The following is a 24,411-nucleotide window of genomic DNA, read 5'->3' as shown; positions in this document are numbered from 1 at the left end:
AAGACTGGACATAAAAGTTGTTGAGCCTCCCCCCCCCAAAAAAATCACAAAAATGAAGTTTTTGAGCTTTTTTTTAAAAGGAAAATTGTATGGGTTGCCCTATGTCTGGATTCTGACTGCAGTGTTCTGGATATGTCCAGGAAATTCCAGACGTAGGGCAACCCTAAGTATGAGTATGCTTTGTCATACTTGAGTATTTCTCATTTAAGTTCAGGCTGGTCTTCTGTATGTTTTCGTTCAGAATTTTAGATCTTTGGTGGTGATGACTAGAAAATAAGGAAAAGTAAATTTTGCAGCTCTGACATGCTTCTCACTCAAGAACTGTGCACTGACCATTACTGCTAACATGTATAAAAATGTGCAGTTTATTGTTCATGCACATACTATATCCAAATACAAATTTAACATTTGATACATCCGTTTTATGATACTGATAAACTCTTTAGTGCTATTGTGACAGTATATTGACATTGTTTTTATTCTGCATTTATTGCCACATTCTCATTTTGTTATGAATTTAAAATAAACTTCTAATTCAACATGAAAACACGGGCTGTTTGATATTTTTGCATTTACTAGCTACATATGTATTGTTTCTCTATAATGTTGCCCTAAGCCAAAACAATGCAGTTTTATCATGAAAACAGTTATTATTTTAAAGCAAACTCTTTCAGTTACACATCTGCTTTGCTTGATGTTAAAATGGGGCACAAAGTAGCTGTAAGAAAGCTTAAGTATTAATACTGGGAGTCAAAGGGATGGCAGATAAATTTGCCTTGGAGACATTACCCCAGTTGAGATATGGCTGATTATTGCACAGTACTGGATAGCCTGATGCCGAATGAAATTATTTCATTACTATTTTTGTCATATTGTGGAATTATTCCACTCAGTCACTTGGTTTGAGCTTTGATGCCCCCCAATTATGTTAATGGTGTGAAAGTTGTGGCCACACCAGTAGCGTACAAAAATTTATTTTATGTATGTATGTATGTACAGTGGTGCCTCGCAAGACGAAAAGAATCCGTTCCGTGATTCTCTTCGTCTAGCGGTTTTTTCGTCTTGCAAAGCAAGCCCATTGAAGGATTAGCGGATTAGCGCTATTAGCGGCTTTTAGCGGCTTATCTGCTGATCGGATCAGCTGATAAGCGGCTTAGCAGCTTAGAAAAAGGGGGGGGGAACCCCGCAGGAACTCGCAAGGCATAGTCGTCTTGCGAAGCAAGCCCATAGGAAATTCGTTTTGCGAAGCACCTCCAAAACGGAAAACTCTTTCGTCTAGCGAGTTTTCCGTATTGCGAGGCATTCGTCTTGCGGGGCACCACTGTATGTATTTCCCACCTTTTACTCCAAGGAACTCAAGCTGGTGTACATGCTTCTTTCTCCCAATTTTCCCCCTCACAACAACCCTGTGAGGTAGGGTTGAGACACAGTGACTGGACCAAGGTCACCCAGTGAACTTCATGGCTGAGTGGGGATTTGAACTGTGCTCTCCCAAGTCCTGGTCTGACACTAACCATTACATAAATGCGTACTGCCAGGAAATTTTGCAGAGAACTATTAGCTAGCCTTCAGCTAATCTGTTTTGTCACCTCAATGCACTGAGAAAAATAAAGTTTTCAGTTGATGGAATGAAATAACACAATATCTATGCCTATTTTTCCCCCTGGGAGCATTCAACACTTAATAGTGTTGTTGGAAAATATCTAGGTGCTAACAACTTTCTTTGTGTGTTGAGAAAATAAATTTCATACAAAAGTCACAATTGCAAACCAGCAAAGGAGTTCATGTAAACCAGTGTGGTCCCATTCTCTTCAGCATACTAAGGACTCTCTGTGCATTGTGGAGAATTCCCACTGCCAATTGTCCGCAACTTTTGACTAACTTTGGTAGGCAGCCCAAATTGGGGTTACCGTCAGCCCTGCTTTCTCCAAATGCTAACTTGAAAAGATTGTGATCATTATTATTATGGTTCAATAAAAAGAATGACTTCATATTTAGTATAGTTCATTATAAGCACATCGTTTACTTGAGGACTCTGGTGAATTCCTGTTTTAATTAACTATAGATCTCTGTAGCATGCTACGTATTATATGTTAACACAATGTTTGTTGTAACACACAGAGACAAGATGGAAGGAAACAAAATGAAGGTACGCACAAAAGCATTGAAGCAGTTGTTGCGCGCCTTGAAAAACAAAATGGAATGAGTCTCAGTAGCAATTCCAGTCCTGAAGCAACATTTATGGAAAGTTCTGAAAGGATGAACAATATGGACGATGCTGTAGTTCCTCGAGTTCTTTATGAAGAATTGCTGCGAAGCTATCAGCAGCAACAGGAAGAAATGAGACACATTCAACAAGAACTTGAGCGAACAAGAAGGCAGCTTGTTCAGCAAGCAAAAAAGCTAAAGGAGTATGGGACATTAGTGTCAGAAATGAAGGAGCTCAGAGACTTGAACAGACGGCTACAGGATGTACTGCTTCTCAGACTAGGCAGTGGTAAGTACTTGGATATATGTGGGACAAGTTCTTAAATAATTTAATTTTAAATTAGAATGGCTGAAATAATCACAATATAATCTGCTTCATTGCATATGCCAATCTTCCATTTCATACATTGAAAATTATGTATTCATGTTCCTTTTTTCATTCTTTTTATTAATAGAAATTTTTGTCCTCGTAATATTGGCATGCTTTTCCAGGGCTGCACACAGCCATGCTGTGCTGCAGCTGTGGAAACATACTCTTTTTGAAAACCACTTTGAGGTTTTATTATAATCAGGCAGTGTATAAATGTTTTGAAATAAATAAATACATCTAGGTATCTCTTCCCACTCAAACCAGAAAAAAGCATGCAGAAATATAAGAATTTTTCATAGCACACTGGTCCTTGTAACATGTCTGCAACATCATTTGTGGCATCTTAAGTATTGTGGCCGAAGTTCTTGGTAGAATAAATCCAATAAATATCTTGAATAAATATAAGAGTTCCATCTTACAGCATGATCCTTTGCATGTGTACTCGGAATCTCACTATTTAGCAGGACTTCCTTTCACATAAGTGTTCACAGGATTGGAGAACCATAAGCCAAACTTTCAAAGTGATCTCCTTGAGCAAACAACATTTGCTCCAATTTATTTTTCAGTTCCATATCTGTAAATTCCATTGATTTTTAAAATTCAATTTAGATTTTCTCAAAATGTATACTATCTAAAACTTTGTTTGGTTTACACAAAACCAAAGACACTTTTGCCACATTTGGACAATCAGGTACTGGCTTGACAAACAAGGCTTGTGGCACTATTATGAGTGTGTTTCCAGTGTTTCAAAGTCTCCAGATAGGGGTACAGTCATACCTTGGTTCTCGAATGTAATCCATTCCTGAAGTCCGTTTGACTTCCAAAAACCTTTGAAAACCAAGGCGTGGCTTCCAATTGGCTGCAGGAGCTTCCCGCACTCAGTCGGAAGCTGCGTTGGATGTTCGACTGTTCACAAACTGGAACACGCACTTTCGGGTTTGCAGTGTTTGGCAGCCAAAATGGACGATTACCAAGGCATTTTAGAACCAAGGTCGCGACTTTATAAGGAAAGGTGCTCCTTTAGGTAACCTCATCTCAATATGTCCAGGGCTTTATATGCCAATAGCAAGACCTGAAACCTGGCTCAATAGCAAAATGGCAGCCAGTGAAACTCTTTCAGCCCAGGTGTTATGCACAGTTGATAGGCGCCCTCTTCCACAGTCTTGCTGTGGCATTATGCACTAGCAACAGCTGCCAGTTCAACCTTAAGGGAAGCTCCACAAAGAGTTCATTGCGGTAATCTAATCTGGAGACTTTCTGGGCTTTGACCACTTTACCTAGGCTATTCCAATGAAGGAATGGTCATATCTGTTGCAGCAGCCAAACTAGCAGAAGGTACTCCTTATCCACTGGTTCTCCAGTGACAAAGATGGATTCAGGAGCACTTCCAAACTACTTACTTGCTCCTTCAGAGAGTGAAACCCCATTTAGAACAGTCAGTTGTTCTGTTCCTGGCCTGGGAAGTGCTCCTAAACAGAACCTTAATCCTAATCAGAATTCAAGCTCAGTTTATTGACCCTCATCCAGCCCATCATGGCACCTAAGCACTTACCCAATTCCTGCATAGTCACTTGATTCAGAAAAAGAGTTGAGTTATGTTTTGTCGCTCACATGATGTGACAGACAATACATAATAAAAGCAAAAACAACCCAATAACCCCCCCCCCCAGTCATATTTTAAAAGTGCATCAGATGTCCTGGTTAAAGGGGTGTGTTTTCATCTGGTGCCTTAAAGGGGTATAATGAAAGTGCCAGCTGAACCTCCCTGTGGAGAGCATTCCGCAAATGGGGAGCCACTGCAGAAAAGGCCCATTCTCGTGTTGCCACCCTCCAGACCTGCCATGGAGGTGACACAAAGAAGAGCGTCAGAGGGTGATCTCAGGGTCTGGGTAGGTTCATATGGAGAGAAGCAGTCCAATAAACTGTTTAATCTATAGGCTTTCTGCTAGACCACTGCTAAGCCACTGCCACAATATATTGGATCTGTGCATACATATGCCATGCTCATCTTTCATTCGTGTTACTCTACAAATACCTCTTATTGTCAGTGTTCAGTCCTTCTCTGTGCAACTTTTTTTGGTTACTTTTCTGTTTTGGAAGTTGTGACAAATCTCTTTCTTAGCATCTGACATCTTTTCCACTGGGAAGTATTATGAAAAGGTTCTGCTCAGTTCCCTCTTCTAAGCATGATGTCGTAATTTTCGACTTGATATTCCCCTGCTCATTCTTCTTTGAAGTTTCATTTAGCTCATTGAAATATAGGGATGGCTGGGTGGCTTCTCTTACATTTTCCAGTACTGTGTGAATGGGTATTTGAAGAAAATATGAAAGTGTTAGATTATTTTTTTCCTCCAGTATCTTGGAGTGTGCTGTCACTGAAGATGTGATAGCCCTCTATTTTGACAAATCGGATTTCTTAATTATAGTAGCCAGTTACATTTAAAACAAGGAAGACAAATGTTGTGTTTCTTGGTAAGAGATAAGATGCAGTAGTAAACAATATTTAGACTTGAAGTTTAATTTTTAAAGAAAGTTATTACAGTTATATCAGATATTTAATTAGCTACAAATCTTTTCTTCTTTTATTAAGCTGGTTTTCATGCAGTCAAAGTAAGCTGAACTCTCAAAATGTTTGCACTTCCCTTTAGATTACCCTTCTAAATACTACCATGCATTTTATTTTATTTTTACTAGCCCACTAAGAGGCTAGTGGCCATGGAAATGCAGTTTGTTAGCGGCTGATAAAAACTGCCCTACGAAATAGGCTGGCACAGGAGGGGCAGAGCTGAGGGATGAGTTTCCCTTCCTCCACAGCTAGCCTGCAAACTGAATGGGCAGGCGGAAGAGGGATGGAGATACCTGTCCATTCTCTGCCAGTTCACTGACCTTCATGGTCACCTATGGCTATTCAGCTAAATACAGGTCTGATTTAGGAAAAGGACTGGTGAGAAGGTACTTTTCTATTTTTACTACAAATACCTTTCAGAATCAAAGCGTTGAGAAGAGAACATACTTCCTTATGTGAGTGCATAGGTAGTACTCTTTCCCTAAGTGATCTAATGTCAAGTGTGTCAGGAGATAAAAACTAGTTTCCATAAATTTTTAGAAGGCATAAGCAGTCACAGGTGAAGCAGGGAAGCAGAAAGGATTAATTTCTGCATATTTCATTTTGTTTCCTTTTGATAGAGAAACATTCTAAGAGCTGAGAAGCCCAGTTCATATTTTTTGCACACACTCTAAAATCCCAAGCCTCTGCTCTTTTGATCTCTTAAATATTGTATGTTGGACTCTTACCACTTCAAATACATCTCAGAAAGTGTGAATCTACATTCAAGGCTTTCCCCGCTATCTTTTTGAAAGAAAACTTAAGCTGTGCTGTTATGTTGTAGTGTGTACTGGAATTAAAGCAGCAAATCAGTGGGTCCCTGTCCACGCAGAAGTCCCAGTTGTGCCTGCTGCCTGGGAAGGCAGCAGGAGAGCAAAGCATTGGCAGCAGCTGGATTGAAGTCTGGCTCACCCACCATCTGGCTGTGCTGCAGCCCAGGGCCTACCATGGGAGCTGTAAGTCTAATTAAAGGCCTGGTCCAGACTTCAATGTTGCTGTTTACAACCGCTGGTGAAACCGCCATCGCACTCTGCCCCGCCAGAGGGAGAATCGAGCTGAATCGGCAAGGGGCTGATACCGCTCGTTCCTTCCTCCGCTTCTTTAAACTGCTTGGCTCACACGAGCCAAGGATGGGAGCTCCATTAAAGTGCTCCCCCTCCCCAGCTGAGAGAGCCCTGCCCCAACTCCTGCTTGCACATGAGTAGGAGCGGGATCGGGGCTGCTCAGCTAGGGAGCCCAAAGCCTCTTCTTCCCAGCTGAGAGATCTCCGACTCTGCTGCTGTTTGCCCCCGAGTAGGAGTGGGATTGGGGCTGCTCAGCTGAGAAGCCTGAAGCTCGCCCTTCCCAACTGAGAGAGCCCCAACCGTGCTTGGCTTCCTTCTCCGGGAGGGTGTGCTGCACCTTTCCTCCCAGAAAGATGGAGCCCACCATGGAAGGCAGGCCAGGCAGTGTAGGGGCTCTTTGATGCTGCTGGCGGGCCCAGCGCTCACCAGCAGCCTCCAGCAGCCCTTCCCCACAAGGCACGGATACGGTAGCTTTGCACCCCGTGCCTTGCAGACTTCACCCTGGAGTGTGGGCTGCATCATTCCTCCTGGGGTGAATGACCCCGCACCAGAGGAGAGAGACAGCGCACCCGCACAGGTAAAGGCAGTCAGGCACATGGAGCCTGACAGGTTCCATGCGCTTGGCTACTGCCGCTTGGTCTGACTTCGGGGAGTGGGGGGCAAGCTGGCAAGGTAGCTGCCCCCCCCCCCCGTGCCAGCAAAGGCAGAGGGAGCTTGGCCAAGGAGCCCCAAGGTTCTTGTTTCTCCAGTGTGAGTGGCAGGGAACTTGGGGCTGGCTCTGCTGGGAGCTGGAGCTCTCCTGCCGCCAGCGGAGCCTGGCCAAGGGATCTTGGGGCTTGCTTAGCTGGACGCAGGAGCCTTTCCTCCCCCCCAGTTGAGCAGCAGGCTTGGACCAGCTGTATTGGCCACAGCCCGTGAGGCGCTGGGGTGAAAGCACCTGAGCTCCCACGATGAGAGCTGCAGGAGTTTCACCCAGTATATTGCCAGCTGGGGCCACTGCAGCTCTTTTCAACATCGCTGTATATCGTCAAACCGCGATGTTTGGCTGGCGATACACCATGATGTTGAAAACCCAACATCGTCCAGCCCTTGTGTGAGGTACAGCCACAAGCTTTTAGTGGCCTCATATGCAGGCACCAGCTTTTAGGTGCCTCTGGGCAGAAATGTGGCTGCATTGTGAAAAACAGTCTGCTACTAGTCCCCACCCTTTGGCTAATAGATTCATATATCTGCCCTGGCTGTCTGTTGGTGATGGTAGCCAAGAATATCTGTTTACAGTGTCCCACAGGGCCAATGCTAGACACGGTCTTTGCCATGAGTTAAATGTATCATCTGAAAGTTATCTTACTGTATAACCTGGTAATATTTTATCCCAGAATGCTACACTTGGGGACTTTGAAACAACAAAAATGATCCACAAGAAACCTAGGAAGCAAAACTATGGAAAAAATATCTAACACTGTTGTATTTCTTTTCTGGATGCTCTACACCTCACAAATGAAAAGATTTTTTCACTGATACAGGGATTTTCCTTACTCCACACTTGTGTTTGCTAGGTTAAGATAATTTTGTTGACTTTCAGAAACCTCCCATTACTGCACAATTTCTTTCTTGCTTACCGAAGCACAAAAGCCACAAAGAGAGAGAAACTTTAAAAGTAGGCATGGTGCATGGCAAATTAGGCACGCAACACCAATTAGCAAAAACACAGTAAAAGGAATTGCATGTCTAATTCACAACACGCTGTGCTGTAAATGCAACTCTTAGTAGTTTGTGAAATCACTGTGAAGTTTATCTAGTTAGAAGAGGCTTTGATTTTGGAAATAAAACTATCCAGATATAAACTCTTAATTTTACTGCTTTCTGTCAGTGGCTCATAAGTAATAGAAACTCATTTATGTACGGCATTTATTTTCTAGTGGTACTGTGGATTGCTGTTTTGGTAGAGGTTACTAGTCATGCTATGTTAGGAATAGTTTAATTTCACACGTACAAATATATAGATTATCAGCAAACAGCAGAAGGCCACCAAATAGAAATAGCATAATGGTTTCTGGTGAGGTAACCTTTTCTTTTTACAAATAAATATTTAGTGTCCACATTTTTGGTTGTTCTCTGTATTATTTCTTCATGCTGCAAGAATTGTATGTAGCTAAGGGGAATGCTGTTCACACTCCTGTTGTTACGAGATAGAAATAGGTCTTGCCCGTCCCTTGAATTGTTGATACAGGAGTGAGCTATTCTCTTCTCAGGTTCTCCAGTTACGGAATTTCTACATTCAGCCAGGGAAGGATTGAAGAGAAAGCCCTGGCTTAGCATCATTACGGTAGCTGAGTTGGAAGCAAGCACTTCCTGCTCAGCTTATAGAAAGGGATAGGCAGGACAACTCTGCAGAAGCTGCTGCTGTGTCCAAGAGCTCTTGGTTGCAGTGCAGACTTTCTCAAGGTTCTCCCATGCACCCAGTCTCCTGCCCTAAAACCACTTGCTCTTTGGGGGGCAAAGGGAGACTTAGTCTTGCCCTCTGCTTTTGAAGCAACCAGGATGAGTGAAGGGGAATTGGGCTTGGAGATAGCACATACCTTTTGACATGTTGCCTCGGGGCCCATTTTCTACCCTCCCCACCATACATGGCTGTGGAGATACATTGTGTTTCCTTCCCTTCCTCTGTCTGCACTGCAGAGAGCAGGAAGGTTCAATCCTGCTGCATGCTGCTTCACCAGCACATTCCATGTAGGGAACACACTAGTGAAGCGGACCCCTTGCAGTCAGCAGTATTGAACCCTCCACTTGCTACCACCACTTTGGGGAATATGCTTATGAAGCAGCACCCAGCAGGATTGCAAGCTAGGTTCTATCCTGCTAGCTGCAAGGTGCTGCTTTGCAAGCATGTTCCCCGCAGGGAAGGCACTTGCAAAGCAGCACCCAGCAGGATTGCGCACTCTGCTTGTACAGGGTACATGGCAAATCACTCAGCTGGATCAAACCTTTCTGTTCTCCACAGTGCGATCTTATCTATCTAATGAATGAATTCCTATGCCCCACAAATAACTCAGAGATGCATTTTAAATAAAAGCACACATTCTACTCATGTAAAAACACGCTGATTCCAGGACCATCCATGGGCCAGATTGAGAAGGCGATTGGGCTGCACCCGGCCCCCAAGCTTTAGTTTGCCTATCCATGCTCCTGACCATATGTTGACTTTACCCCTGAATGTGCACTCCTTCATTGTTTCTCAAGACAGACCAATGCCAACAACAATTGGATGTTGCCCATATCTGGATTAATCTGGGATAGAGTTGTGCTTTCCTTGTACTGAATGTGGATTACATATTTTTAGCCCTGGGATTTTGAGTTAGATCCAGTTTTTTATAGAATCAGTGTAATCTGTTTAAATTAATGCTGCCTGATATACTCAAATGCTGTTTTCTGGACTGTGTAGGTCCTGCACTAGACCTTGAAAAAGTTCAGCCAGAATCCATTGAGCCTGAGCCTGAAGTACAGAATGCTTTCAGTGAGGAAGCAAATACATCAACATACTATCCTGCTGCTGTTCCAGTAATGGACAAATATATTCTTGAGAATGGAAAGGTAATTTAGGAGGCTACTTCATAAATATTTGTCATGTGGAATTTAGGTGAATTTCATGTCACTCATATCAGGCCAAGAGAAATCTAGAAGACCTTCACAGACATTTCTTGAGTTGTGGTTTCCTTTCCTGGTGGTTTTTGCATTTGTTTGGCAAAATGTACTCACAGACCACACCTGGTGAAAATCATAGTTTTAGAAGAGTTGGAATGTCTTCCCATGTGTTAGACACAGTTATGTGAGAGATTTTGAAAGTAACTCAGAACTCCTAGATCTGATTCATAGATATCTATGTGTGTATATGTCTTTTGGAGATTAGTATTTCAATCATCGTTGAGCCTATATGGTTGTATGAATTCACTTTCTGATATAACTTGCTTTCAGTTTACATGAATGTACACAGAACTCAGTTTCAAGTTAATTCTAACATTTCATACCTTGAGATATTGCAGGAGTATTATTTTTTAAGATCAGTGGCTGGTTCTTATGAAATATTAAACAAATCACTACTAATCTGGATGCTCTTTGCTTTTTGGAAACTGACTGCATTTCCCTCCCTTTACACTTCAGGTCCATCTTGGCAGCGGCATCTGGGTAGATGAGGAGAAATGGCACCAACTGCAAGTAACGCAAGGGGATTCAAAGTATACAAAAAACTTAGCGGTTATGATCTGGGGAACAGATGTTCTTAAGAACAGAAGTGTCACAGGAGTCGCCACCAAAAAAAAGAAAGACGCCGTTCCCAAACCTCCTCTGTCCCCTCACAAATTAAGCATTGTCAGAGGTACGTGACTTGGAGCATGCAATACTGCTGTGATGAAATGGGAGAATCTTTCTTCCTCTTTTTTTTAAAAAAAAAATTACTCAAATATGCAGCACAATTCCACATTCCAGTTACACTGTTGTGGGCAGGAGAGATATGCTATTGCTACACCAACAGAAAAGCCCATATAACCTATGCATGCTCAACCCAGGAGAAGAGGCGGGAAACACATAACCAGTTTTTTCTTTAATGGTGGGGAAGCAACAGACATGCCCCTAGCATACATTGAAAACTGACCATTGCTATCCCTACTCACACATGGAGAGAGTCAGTGAACTCACAATGCCAGAGTCATACCCCAACACACAGCATTGGAGCACCTCACTCCACCAACCCCATTGGCATAGCCATCAATGACCACAATACTGCAAGTCCCCAGGTATCTCCTGGCAGGGGTTTGACTTGAGTTACTCTCTTCACAACCACCATTTTGGAGCACCACACACAGAAGAACAGGAGAGTCCAGATAATGCTGCCCTCATCCACCATACGCAGCCATAGATACCAGGAGCATAAGGAATGGAGGAGGAGCCATAGCTGGGTGGAACAGCTCACATTTTACATGACAGGAGTTCCAGTTTAAAATGCAGGATACAACTTCACACTAGGAAAGATGGGGAGCCCCCCTCCTCCCACTTGACACACCTTAGCAAATCAGGAGGAGCACTGCATGAAGCAATAGCCTGGCTGCTGCGTGGGCCAACCAGACCATTTGACCCACCCTTTCCCCTAGCACCCCATGTGACCAGTCACCTTCCTTGCTCTCTTGCCTGATAGTCCAGCGCTGCTGAGTAAAATCTCAGTAGGCCTCTGTCTCTCTCTTTTCCTTCTTCCTTGCCAAATGACTGCCTACTACACGCTGTCACCATCAAACTTGTGCAACCTGATAGGCCTGCCCACTCATGAGTGAACAACCATTGAAAGCACCACTTCAGGCTTCCTTCCTTCCCCTCTCAGAGTCCCATCCTGAGGCCAGATCCTACTTGAGTACGACCCTACAAACAGCAACAAAACAAAAAAAAACATGTTGCAGAATCATAGCCTTTATTCAACTCAGCGCATCTGGGATAGAGTGGACCCTGAAAGAAAAAAACACTTTTCTGGGATGGCCAAAGCAGGCTCTTTATGACAGTTGCTCAATAGACAGAAGAGCAGGTTCTCCTTGTGGCACCAGCTGCATCCTAGGGACACCTTCATCTGTTTTGTGTCTGTGATGAATCTTCCAAGGATGTATGCACATCCTTGGGACAAGTAGGATGCTGTGAGCAAAAGCTGGAATTGTCCTAGTCTCTGCTGCTTGTCATACGTTGGACCTTTCTCATGGTCTGTGCAGAATGAGGTTTCAAGTGGATCCTGTATCTTTTAAGAGAAGGGAGGCACTGACAGGGAACAATGAGCAATAGTCAGCAGCCCATGGCCACTGAAGCTGGAGCAGGTGTTTTGGGGTGAGTGAGAAGACAGGGTCTCATGACGTCTGTATGATGTCCTACATGCCCAGTCATAGAACACTTGAATTGTAGAGTTGGAAGGGACCCTGAGGGTTATCTAGTCAAGCCCCCTGTGATGCAGGAATCTCATCTAAATCATACACGACAGATGGCTATTCAACCTCTGCTTAAAAAGCTTCAAGGACAGAAAGTCCATCACCTTTCATTGGAGTCTGTTCCTCTGTGGGACAGCTCTTACTGTCAGAAAGTTCTTCCTGATGTTTAGTCGGAATCTCCTTTCTTGTAACTTGAAGTTATTGGTTTGAGTCCTCTGGAGCAGGAGAAAAGAAGCTTGCTCCATCTGCCATGTGACATCTGTTCAGATATTTGAAGATGGATACAATGTCTCCTCTTTAGCAGGCTAAACATACCCAATTCCCTCAACCATTCCTCCCAAGGCTTGGTTTCCAGACCAAGTTGTGCTCCCCCTGTGTTGGGTTTATATGCTAGTGGTAGTGTGCTGTGATTGGGTGCTGAGTTACACTGTGTCATATGGCCTGTCATATGGCGACAAAAGGGATGCAGGTGGCACTGTGGTCTAAACCACTGAGCCTCTTGGGCTTGCCGATCAGAAAGTTGGCAGTTCGAATCCCTGCGATTGGGTGAGTTCCCGTTGCTCTGTCCCAGCTCCTGTTAACCTAGCAGTTCGAAGGCATGCCAGTGCAAGTAGATAAATAGGTACCACTGCGGTGGGAAGGAAAACGGCATTTCCATTTCCACTCTGGCACTCGTCACGGTCCTCCGTGCGCCAGTAGCTGTTTAGTCATGCTGTCTGTGGACAAACGCTGGCTCCCTCGGCCTGAAAGTGAGATGAGCGCCACAACCCCATAGTCGCCTTTGACTGGACTTAACCGTCCAGGGTCCTTTACCTTACCTTTACCTTCATGGACTATTTTTCGTTTCCCACCCCTTCGCATCTAAGTCAGTGGGAGTAAAATTGCATCATGTCTGGGCATGATATAATGTTTAGCTGTTGATGGGGCCATGTCTGTAGTCTGGAGAATTGTAGGTCATAGTGTCTCCTGCCCATAGCTCTGCCCTGTTTTAGCCATTCTGTTGATGTATTTGATATTTTCACTAAGGTGTCTGTCATGGCAGTGATGTGTTCTACTAGCACTTGTACCATCTTCTCTGGCCCTCAACCAGTGGATCTTGAGCGTATGAGGACACCTTTAATCAATCATTGCACTGAGACTTTGTTAAGATATTCTCTCTCACACAAAAAAAAGAGTATAGCTACATACATACAAAAATATATGTCGATATAAAGCCTTCCACTTCTCTAATCTCCAAATTTTCATTCAAAATGCAGACAGAGGATCTACAATCCATTTTAAAGAGGAAAATAGACACCTTAAGGCAGTTTGATAAGTAGAAAGGCATTGCCATACTTAATCTGGCATTTGAATGAAAATCCCTGCTTCTGAAAATAAAACTAATATGAAATTTTGTTTGACAGCACCTTTAGAAATGGTAAAAGAGTATGCATGTCTGACTATCTTTTTCAATCAAGGAACTATGTTTCAAAGCTTCTTCAAATTTGGTTGCAATCCAGAAAAAATAAACCCAGTTAAAAATGCATTGAAATAGATGCAACTTAAGTACTTAATTAATGTTCTTAATTGTACGATTAATGTGCTTAATTGTACAATCCTATGTATGCGTACTCAGAAGCAAATCCTATTGTATTCAGTGAAGTTTACTCCTTAAAACGTATACCTAGGATTGAATATGTAGGGTCTAATTTCAATGGGGTTTAGGTGTACCTTATATATTCTGACCTGCATACTTTATATTAGGGATAGGAAACCTGTGACCCTCCAGATGTTGCTGGACTACAGCTCCCATCATTTCTGACCTGCCTGGGCCTATCATGGAAATCGTAGTGTGGTAACATTTGGAGGGCATCTCTACTACATGTATTCAGATTTCTCCTTGGCCGTGCCAAATTGACTTTTTATGTTAGCCTTGTTCCCACGTACCATGTCTTGATGTGTATCCATGTATAGCATGATCACTTCTTTATATCACTGAAAGAGAATACATAATCACAAGGAACCCTCAAACATTCTTTTCACATCATCTAAGTCTGGTACTATCTAAATGATGCATAAGGCTATAAATATCAGTTCTCGGTAGCTTAAGAAAACAAGTGGATTCACTAAGTATTATGCACATCCAATTCAATGCATAGTACAAGAGAGGGCAAGCCCCACTTCATCTGTTAACCAGGGACACAGATATATGTGCATGGCAACTCCTCGTAGCACTTGAGGAAACCACGTGGACAAGGCTGGTCCTCACACCAGCACTGCAAGACTGTAAGCCAGGTTATCATTGGCATGGAAACCAATGATGCTACTGGAGCAGCTCTTATGAAGAGGAAGTTAACTTGGAGTGGTGCAGAAACTGCTTTCAATCAAGGAAAGAAAAAAATTGAGATGCTCCAAGTGCTACTGAGAAGGAGCAGAAATGAGCATGGAGAAGGGCTGTAGCTCAGTGGCATAGCAAATGCTTTGAATGCAGGTTGAAGAGCCCAGGTTGACTCTCTGCTGTCTCAGGGTAGGGCTGGAAAAGACACCCGTCTGACTGGCAGCAGCTCAGCAGTGTTCACTGTGAAGAGTACTGAGCTATATGAACCCACTGTCTCACTTGGTAGATTATAAGACATCTTCCTGTGCTGCTAGAGATAATCCTGTTGTGCCCAATAGCTAGGAGCTCTTTCCTTTCTCCCAAAATATTTTTAGATATGGGGCAGCAGCAGGCTTAGTTAATCAGCTGTCTTGTGTTTCTGGGCTTTCAAGCCAATGTTCTGGGAATGAGTAAAATTAGTAGTGTTCAGGGAAACTGACTTTGTGGCTCCTTAAACCCTAGGAACAGCTGAAGTCTGCAGAGTAAGCTGAGTTGTCGCTCAACATTCTGCAACAGCTTAACAACTCCATTCTAAACTTATGATCCTGCACAAGCTATTTTCTGTCTAGGAAATTTTAGTGAAATCAGTGGAACTTTCACACTCATTGCTAATCATCAGGGTTATGTCTGTAGGCAGTGATGCAACAATGCACTTAGACCAGATCTGTGTGCACATCAAGGTTTATTGTACTGTTTTTCCCCCCTCACTGGCAAGACTGTGAGATGGATTTTAACGTTGGGATGATGGTTCATCTGGGAATCATGCTGGAAATAAAACAGTAACAGCCAGCATGGGTAGATTTCAATAATGCACAGTAATAACTTGAATTTCCCTCTCTGTGTGTTTGTGCCTTGTTTTTCAGTTCAAATATTCAGTGTTCTGGTACTGAAGAAGGGGTGGGAGGTAGTTTTCCTTGATCACAGTTCATCCGTCAGTCTTTAAGTTAGAACACCATTTTTAGCCACGGATCTTCCCCCAGCTCTTTCAGACCTCATTTTAATGCATATTGGCAGCTACCCTTTTCAGCTTAGATTATAACTAGGATTTTAAATATATTTTTCATTGTCCAATAATTTTTGCATTTCAAGATGAGAGCTCGTAAAATCCATGTTTGATGTGGTTTTTACTTTTATTCTCTGGTCCTAGAATAGCTTCCTTAAAATACATCTTTTTAAAAAATGGAATAAAGCCTTAATGGGGCTAATATGTCTTGCTGTTTAGTAGTCCCTGTTGTGTAGTTTATTTTAAGGAAGTTATTAAAAAGTATGCTATGCAAACATTGTAAACCCTGTCACTGAAAAATAACCTTTTCTAAAACTTCTGAAAGGTGTCAGAGGAAACTGAAAAGGGTATAGAATGTTTAATTGTCATAACTTTAATATGGTACGTTAACAATGCTATAAACCTGTTAATTAAGTGAATCTCCATGGTTTTCTACCATATGAAGCAATAAATTGCTGGTGGGGAAAATACTAGGCAAAGCAGAAGTTGTTTAATCAGTTTGGAAGCCATTACAGCAATAGTAAGGACCAGTGGGCACAATGGCTATATTTTTTGCCACTTTGCCACCATGTGTGTGTGTGTTTTTATATATATATATATATATATATATATATATATATATAGAGAGAGAGAGAGAGAGAGAGAGAGAGAGAGAGAGAGATATTATATGGAGTGCTAAGAGTAGCAGGGCTCGCCCTTTTAAAGTTGTGCCTTTGTAACCAGGCTATTCGCAACCCATTTATTCCTTCCAAAGATTACCATGGCTTTATAGTTTCTGGATTATATCCTCATCTCTTTCAGCCTGCTGCCTTCAACTACCTTGGGCATTAAATATGCAGCTACATTGCTTGGAAGTATCTCTTGACTACACCTTGTGTGCTCTTTTTCCAATAGAATATGTTGGCCAATGTAACCCTACTTCAATTAATGCTTTTAGAGCACCTCAAAAGTCCACCAGAGGAGGCTTCATAGTTCTTTGTCTGTCACAGAAGTGTGCTGCTGCTGGAATAACGCATCACTTATATGTTCAGCATAGGTCAGCTTCCACTTCTTCAGACTACCAATGTTAGTGTGATTCAGGAAAACAAAATCTGAAAAAGTGGGAACGTTTGTTGGAAATGACTAGGGAACCTGCTATCTGCAGCAGCAAAGGGAACATTGAGAAACATAGATTTTTCTCTGGAGTTTGTTCATGTGACCATGGTTGTGTGATATAGTGGAAATGTTTAGCCTAGAAAACAAGACCTCAGAGCTAGAAAGTGTAAATATGTGCTAGATAATGGTCAAATAATGCTATATGCATTCCTTTTTGGTTTAATCCTAAACCTGTTTACTCAAAAGGGTTCTATGGAGAAGTGTGCATATGATTATAGCCTTTAATTTTAATGGAGTTAAATGTTGGGTTGTGATTAGTAGCCTATGATCCAAACTACAAATCAACCAGAAACATTTCACACTGCAGTATTAAAATGTAGCCAAAAGTATTATTGTACATTATTTTGTTCATGATCCAGAGATCTGCATGCACAAAACCATGTGCATAAGCCAAATTTTTTGAAGTCTGTCAACAAACTGCTGCCCTCTTGCTATCTCTTGCATGTGCCTGTTACCTTGCTCAGTCATATCGGCTGTGTTTTACATTTGTTGAGGTGTCATTCTTAATGCCATTTTTTTTCCATTTCAGAATGTTTGTATGACAGGATAGCACAAGAAACTGTGGACGAAACTGAAATTGCACAGAGACTCTCCAAAGTCAACAAGTACATTTGTGAAAAAATCATGGATATCAATAAATCATGTAAAAATGAAGAAAGGAGAGAAGCAAAATATAATTTGCAATAAATTTTGAATTTTTAATAAAGTATTAGTGTTTTACTCTGGTGGTGGTCTTGATTTCATGGTGTTGGGGTGATGGGCTAAAGTGACCTTTTGGTGTGGATTGTATTATGAAATACTGGCTTACTTTTAAACAGTTTTGAGAAACTATTCATCTAAGTACTACAGCAAAATAGAATCAAATTCCCTAGTTTTTCAAAGAAAGTGACATGCTGACTGTGGTTCAGCCTGTGGCAGATCATTTTGCAAGTCCCAGACCTATATACTACATTGTCATCCTATTGCTCCGTGGAATAAAGATACTTCATTCACAAAGTACTTTTCAAACAGCTTTCTTTTTAGTTGACTTCTTTCCTTTAATGAACTAAACATCTTCATGCTTTTTCATAATGTTTTATTGGAATGCAAGCCTTTTAGAGTAGATACCATTAAAGTCAGTATGATTGTTGCAGAGCACGTATGATCTAGATTGTGCCCAAAATTGAATTGTTCAGTTTAAAAGAGGGGAAAACTATATTTTATCTGCAAAATGTTGTATTTGAGCTGTGGTTCCTGTTTAGTACGTATGTTGCAGTTATTCCTGGAGGCCATGTAGTCTAATGGCTTTGTGTTTCTTCAGAGAACAGCTGGTTGAATTACAAGAAAACTAAAGTAATGGTTTTTTCAAGAAACTATAGGGCCCATAGATGGTATATGGATAATTAGTTGATCAAACAAGTTAAAGTCAATATTTAAAGGGACCCCTAACCGTTAGGTCCAGTCGTGGCCGACTCTGGGGTTGCGGTGCTCATTTTGCTTTACTGGCTGAGGGAGCTGGCGCACAGCTTCCGCGTCATATGGCCAGCATGATTAAGCCACTTCTGGCAAACCAGAGCAGCACACGGAAATGCCGTTTACCTTCCCACCGGAGCGGTACCTATTTATCTACTTGCACTTTGACGTGCTTTTGAACTGCTAGGTTGGCAGGAGCAGGGACCAAGCAACGGGAGTTCACCCCGTTGTGGGGATTCGAACCTCCAACCTTCTGATTGGCAAACCTAGGCTCTGTGGTTTAGACCACAGCACCACCCGTGTCCCTAAGTCTTTAACTACAGTGGTGCCTCGCAAGACGAAATTAATTCGTTCCGCAAGTCTTTTCGTCTTGCGATGCATGGTTTCCCATAGGAATGCATTGAAAATCAATTAATGTGTTCCTAGGGAAACCGCCTTCAGACCAGGTCCGGGGACAGTCTGTCCCCGGACCTCTTCTGAAGGCTGGGGGGGGGGGGGAACAAGGGCTTTTCTTCCCACCCCCAGCATTTTAAAAAACCCCGGGACAGCGGAGGACTTCTCCGCTGTCCGGGCGATCTTAAAATGCTGGCGGGCGGCATTTTAAAATCGCCCCGGGACAGCGGAGGACTTCTCCGCTGTCCGGGGCGATTTAAAAGCCCCTGGGACGGGAGGCAGGGGGGACAAAGACTTTCGCCCCCCGCCCGCCTTCAGAAGGTGTTCCCGCTCCGAAGCCGGGCGGCGGCGGGAGGAGGCATTCCCGCCCCACCGCCCGGCTTCGGAGGAGGTCCGAGGACAGTGGGGAAGACGCGCTGCGCTTCCCCGCTGTCCCGGATATTTCCCTATGGGCTGTCGTCTTGCGAAGCAAGCCCATAGGGAAATTCGTCTTGCGAAGCGCCTCCAAAACGGAAAACCCTTTCGTCTAGCGGGTTTTCCGTCTTGCGAGGCGTTCGTCTTGCGAGGTACCACTGTACCTCGTCCTTACTTTCCAGTCAGCAGGGTCATGGGGAGCACATCAGAAATATGCAAAGGAAAACCCATCTCAAAGTGCCAACATTCTGACACGCTTTTTCCATACAAAAAGTGGCAATCACATACTGTCAGCACTTGTGTTTAAAACTAAACCCCTAGCACAGTTATTGTTTAATTTAAAAGTAAACCCCTAGCACAGTTATTATATGGGGCTCAGATTTGGACAGGAACATGCCTTGTATCTACAGAAGCTGTTCAATCTAAGTTCCTAAGGCAATTTTTCCTCTCTTCCATCCTGTGTTCCAAATGCTTCATTGTGCTTAGAGGCTAATCTCCCCTCTGTTGAATTACAGATTTTGTGTAGGACGTTTAATTATTGGCTTCACCTAAATTTAAACCCCACTGGTATACTATCCTTAGTATTGCAAGATTGTCATGAGAGCGCTTGGACTAAAATTGTCAACCAAAAGCTTTACTTTTCTGGTTTATCACCACAACAGTTATTAACACTGGGCTTCAGTAAAGCAAATAATTTAATTAGACAGTGCCTATATGATATCGAATGACAAAATAATTTGGCCATAATAAGGACATTTTGTCCATAGTATTATTATTTTCCACTTAGTCATTTTGACACTTTGGCACCCTATTTGCAAAGTGTAACAATTCCAAAATACAGTTACACTTTCACTTTCGCAAGATTGAATATACAGCCTTCAGCTGTACTTGAGCATCTGTTTCAAAAAATTCCACTGGAAAAATGGTTCTGTCCATGTGGAGATGGCAGCATTGAATCAGTGGCTCATGTCTTCTGGCTTGCACTCTTTATAAAGATTTGAGGCGTGAGGTTACTACCCCTGTATTATTGTCCATGCTAGGTCACTCAGCCATTGCTACTGTGTCCTTTCTTTTAGCAGATCAAGATGATCAGGTGACAGCAAAAACTGCAAGGTTTTTAGTGGAAGCAATTACCGTACAATAAGATCTATTATTTTATTATTGATGTAAACCTCCATAATGTATTTTGTATAGTTAAGTTTTTACCTCTTATCTTCAGAACATTTTATTTTATTTTATTTTATTGCTATGGCTAGTGGCTGATGCAAATAAAGATTCTTCTGATTCTGATTCTAATGTAGTGTAATAGAAAAAGCTAAGATGTACTATTAGTCTCTATAAATCAACTATGGAACTATAAGCGATGGAAACACTGGCTTTCTCATTAGAGCTTTAGAAAAGTGAAGGAGTGTGCGTTGGTCCTATTTGTCATTGAGGAAAGCATCAATTTTAAAAACTTCTGTGTCTTATTTTATAAAGCAACTATTGACAATACAACCCTATGCATATTGACTGAAAAGTGAGTCCTGTCAACTTCGGTAAGTCAGTCATAGTTAAGTGTGCATAAGAACAGGATTTCCACAGGAGGACATACTCATTCTAAATTTGTAAAACTAGGCAATTCAAATTATTTGATAACTAACATATAGATCACTTTTCTTTATTGTGTATATTTTACAAAGAAGGTTTGAGTAAGCATCTTTCTTTTCTTCTCATCTATTGTACTTCCAAGTTGTGTGTGCTCTGCATTTTTTAAGATTATCTTTGGGGAAGGTGTGCATTTTCATAATAGTGTAAACAAAACTACATGATTGGGATGGAATAATTTGATGGGCAGAGAGAGAAGCAAACAAATCCCTTTAATGAGGGCACTGGACTATACTTGTATATAATCTGCATTCGATCTATTTGAAAAACAATCCAAACTCTGATAATTTTTTTTATTAGAAAATGTGTTGAAAATACAAGTTGAATCTGTTGCAAGGAGGATGAGTGAGTTGCTTTGCCTTCCCTTTCTGTTAGCAGAGGTGTCATCTGAAGCAAATAAATCCACAACTGGACTTAACCCGTTGGGTTACATTAATAGCCTATGGCAGCTATCTTAAGTACACTTACTATAGAGTAAGCCTTGTAAGTGGAGCTTCTTGTGAATAACCTTCCATAGGATTTTTCTATATAGAACTTTTTCTATATACTAGGGACTGAAAATGAGAATTTGTGGGGCAGGAGATTAAACCACAGTTTACTGGAATGACTAGAACAGGAAACCACAGTAGAACTGCTGAGGTCCATGCAACTGGAGCGCGCAGGCACCACACTAATTTGTGGCTTAATACACCACTCGTAATTCATGGTTTAACTAGTGTGTTGTTGTCTGTGAATGTATTTACCTTCTTGATTTCTGCTGCCTGCAACAGTACAAACAATACAAAGAGTGGTTTTGAGGGTTAACACTGCAGTCCTATGCAAGTTTGTCTACTTCCAGGAAATTGTTTGCAGGGTTGAGCACCTTAAAATTCTGAGAAATGGCCTGCCCTGGACAGGGTTGCACTTCCCCGAAGGAGCAGGCACACAGTTTGGGGGTGCTCTGGATCTAGTGCCATAATTAGAGGCCCCAGTAGCCTCGATAGCTAGGAGCACCTTTTTCAGCTTTGGTTTGTACGACAGTTGCAGCCACTTCTGGGCTAGAATAGCTTGGTCACAGTGGTCTAGGAACTGGTCACTAGATTGGATTGGGCACCTGCTACAGATTCATGTGAGCCAACCCAAACAAGTAATGTTTACATATAATTTCTAACAACTGCCGGTTTTATATTTTGATAGTTTTTTCAGTTAACTTGGTTTTGATGTTCAGTTCATCAATATTTTTGATACAATGAATCTTTTTATATTCTATGTAAGCAGCTTAGAGCTTATGAATGATTAAGCAGTATATAAATCTTATTAAATAAGTAAAACAAGCCATTTTTGTGAAAGACGTTTAAAAATGTATTTTAGATTAATGTGTAAAAGTTTAGAAATGTTGAGATACACATTCCTGCACTTCCTGTCCCCACCCCCCACCCCTACATCCTTATTTCTAGATGATAAGAGCATGTGGAAGAATAGAAAGTGTGCAATGGAAGAGGATTTCTGATATGTCTTTGTCCACAGTTGCTGCCATTCCGGTTCCAACAGGCAGCGTACCCACTGGAGAATGCTTTCTGTCCACTTGATGGCGCAATCAGGTTCTTTTTTAAAAAAAACATTGTATATTTGGGCAACTGGTAGCTGACAGTCTGGATGCTTGACTTTACATTTACTATTAAATAAAAACCCAGTGATTTTTTGTCCAGATTGAAGTTGGGCCATCTTCAAGGTTGGCCACCTTCTATTACAATAAATTTTCCATATTGTATTTACTTTCTGGACCTAGTTGTCTCTACTATATGCCTCGTGCATTAAAACTGTCGCATATAGCATCTGTGTATGGATGGTGAAATATACAAAGAAGCTTTTCTTAATAGGTTTGGTCAGGATTCATTGGTAGCTTTCTCAGTTATTACAGGCAAATGTTTTAGCTGTATGTAGGGAGGTTAGGATAATAATGTATTTTGATACTGATTTTCTAAAAGTTGCTATATATTGGAAGTTCCTTGCTGGAAGGCTGGTCTGGGTTGACTGGATTTCTGCAAAATGTTCAAGCTTTTCTGAAGTTTATATAAGCCTATTAAAATTGCTGTGCTGCATTTTGCTTCAGCACTTGGAATAAAAGTACAGTTGTGTCTTGCTTAGTCACCTACATCTTATCTCTTTAAAAGGAAAGCAAATGTTTTAACCAAGCTTCCTGAATGCATAGAATTACCTTAATCATCTTTGCCACATTTCTGTAAGTTCAATGGGAAAATAATGCTTAGATTGGTAGTGGCACAAAGTGATTTTTAGCAGAGCAGGAGCAATGAATGTGGGCTTCTCATGTCCCAAATATTATACAACACCCATTCTTCAAAAGCTTGACTAGTTCCTGCTCAATTTCATATATTTATTTTAAAGATTTATATGCCACCACTTTAGGGTGTTACCTTTCCGAGATAACTTGGGATTACAATGCTGCAAATGTGTGATTTACAATCAGGGAATGGGCCTGTGGAATCCCACATCCCAGTGGCAAATAACCTGTTCTGTTTAGGCTGGGAATCATGGGATTATGCAAGGGCTGAGTTGATTTTTCAAAATGCAAGTCCGAATCTGTTAATATGCAAGGAAAGAGATATTGCTGGATATCAGTGGGGTACTAGATGTCAGATATACTGGATATCATTGGGGTCTCTTTATTTCCCCTGAACGTGAGGAGCATTATGGTTGCAGAAGAGTTGTTGAGCCTGATATTTTAAACATTGTTCCTATAATTCATAATATCCATGGCCTGGTTCAAAATAAAGTACTTCTGGCACACGTGGGTTTTTTCCTGGTGGTGGGTGGTGATACAGGAAATCGCAAAAAGGGCTTCTTTAGACTATGATGTTGCTGGTATATTTGGTGGATTTCTGGCATGGGGTTTGACATCTTCACTTTCACACCATGGACATTAATCATTATAACATTGAATTTCCATTTGGTGTCTTCGTTTTTCTCCCATTTGGGTGTCCATTTATAAGAAAGAGGAATTGTGAAAGAACTAGAGAGAAATACAACCTAACAATGAGTTTTTCCATAAACAATGATGCTAATATATATTTTGCCATTGGAGCTATTCAGGGTTGTATCTTGGTTCCTGTTTGTAAGTGTTAGTATCAGTGGCGTAGCGTGGGTTGTCAGCACCCGGGGCAAGGCAAGTAATTTGCGCCCCCTAACCCGTGGATTTGCGCCCCCTAACCCGTGGATTTGCGCCCCCCAACCCTAACCCCCAGATGTTGCGCCCGGTGCGGCCGGCCCCCCCTGCACCCCCCACACTACGCCACTGGTTAGTATGTTGTTCCTCATGCTTCTATACAGGGGTAAGCAACTTATGATCCCTGGACCACACTGGATTCCTGGTACGCCTTTCAGTACAGTGCAATTGCTCTTTAGAGTGTCAGCTTGCATGTTTTTTAATACTGTAGTCCATGAGAAGTCCATAATCAAAACACTCCTGGAAGTAATGTGTGCGGGCAGGCATTAGGATCCCGTGTGTGTGTGTGTGTACACACTTCTCTAGCAAAGTGGGAGCCACTTCCCAGTTATTTCTTTACTCTCATGCCACTGAATTGACCTCACGTTGAGAGCTGTGTGAATTTCTTACCCATAACTAATATATGTTAAACAAGTATTTAAGAATTCATTAACTGTTTTTTTTTTTGGCAAAGATTCAGTGTTTACTTTCAGTAAGAATGTAAGACACGGTGCACAACATCTTAGAAGCAAAGTAATTCTTAAAACTCAAACTGCATATATAATGGCACGCAAAATCATAGGATGT

The 24,411-nt window shown here is 41.9% G+C and overlaps 1 protein-coding gene across 5 annotated transcripts in view; it reads left to right on the top strand.

Annotated features, from left to right (window-relative positions):
* LOC310709664 (BEN domain-containing protein 5-like) overlaps positions 1-24,411 on the top strand; it is a 706,149-nt gene that overhangs the window by 406,294 nt on the left and 275,444 nt on the right. For 4 of the 5 annotated variants that reach the window (XM_083509649.1, XM_083509646.1, XM_083509647.1 and 1 more), the window contains 4 exons: positions 2,122-2,497; positions 9,690-9,838; positions 10,406-10,619; positions 17,245-17,435. The exons of the other annotated variant lie outside the window; for it this stretch is intronic. In XM_083509649.1, the coding sequence (XP_083365775.1) occupies positions 2,122-2,497; positions 9,690-9,838; positions 10,406-10,619; positions 17,245-17,402 (897 nt within the window). In that variant the 3' untranslated portion in view covers positions 17,403-17,435. Of the gene's footprint in view, positions 1-2,121; positions 2,498-9,689; positions 9,839-10,405; positions 10,620-17,244; positions 17,436-24,411 lie in introns of those variants that run through there. 5 annotated transcript variants of the gene reach the window in all.

The sequence above is a fragment of the Podarcis liolepis genome (assembly GCF_965112155.1).
Source record: "Podarcis liolepis genome assembly, chromosome: 6".
NCBI lineage: Eukaryota > Metazoa > Chordata > Lepidosauria > Squamata > Lacertidae > Podarcis > Podarcis liolepis.
This window is presented reverse-complemented; position numbering and strand designations above follow the sequence as displayed.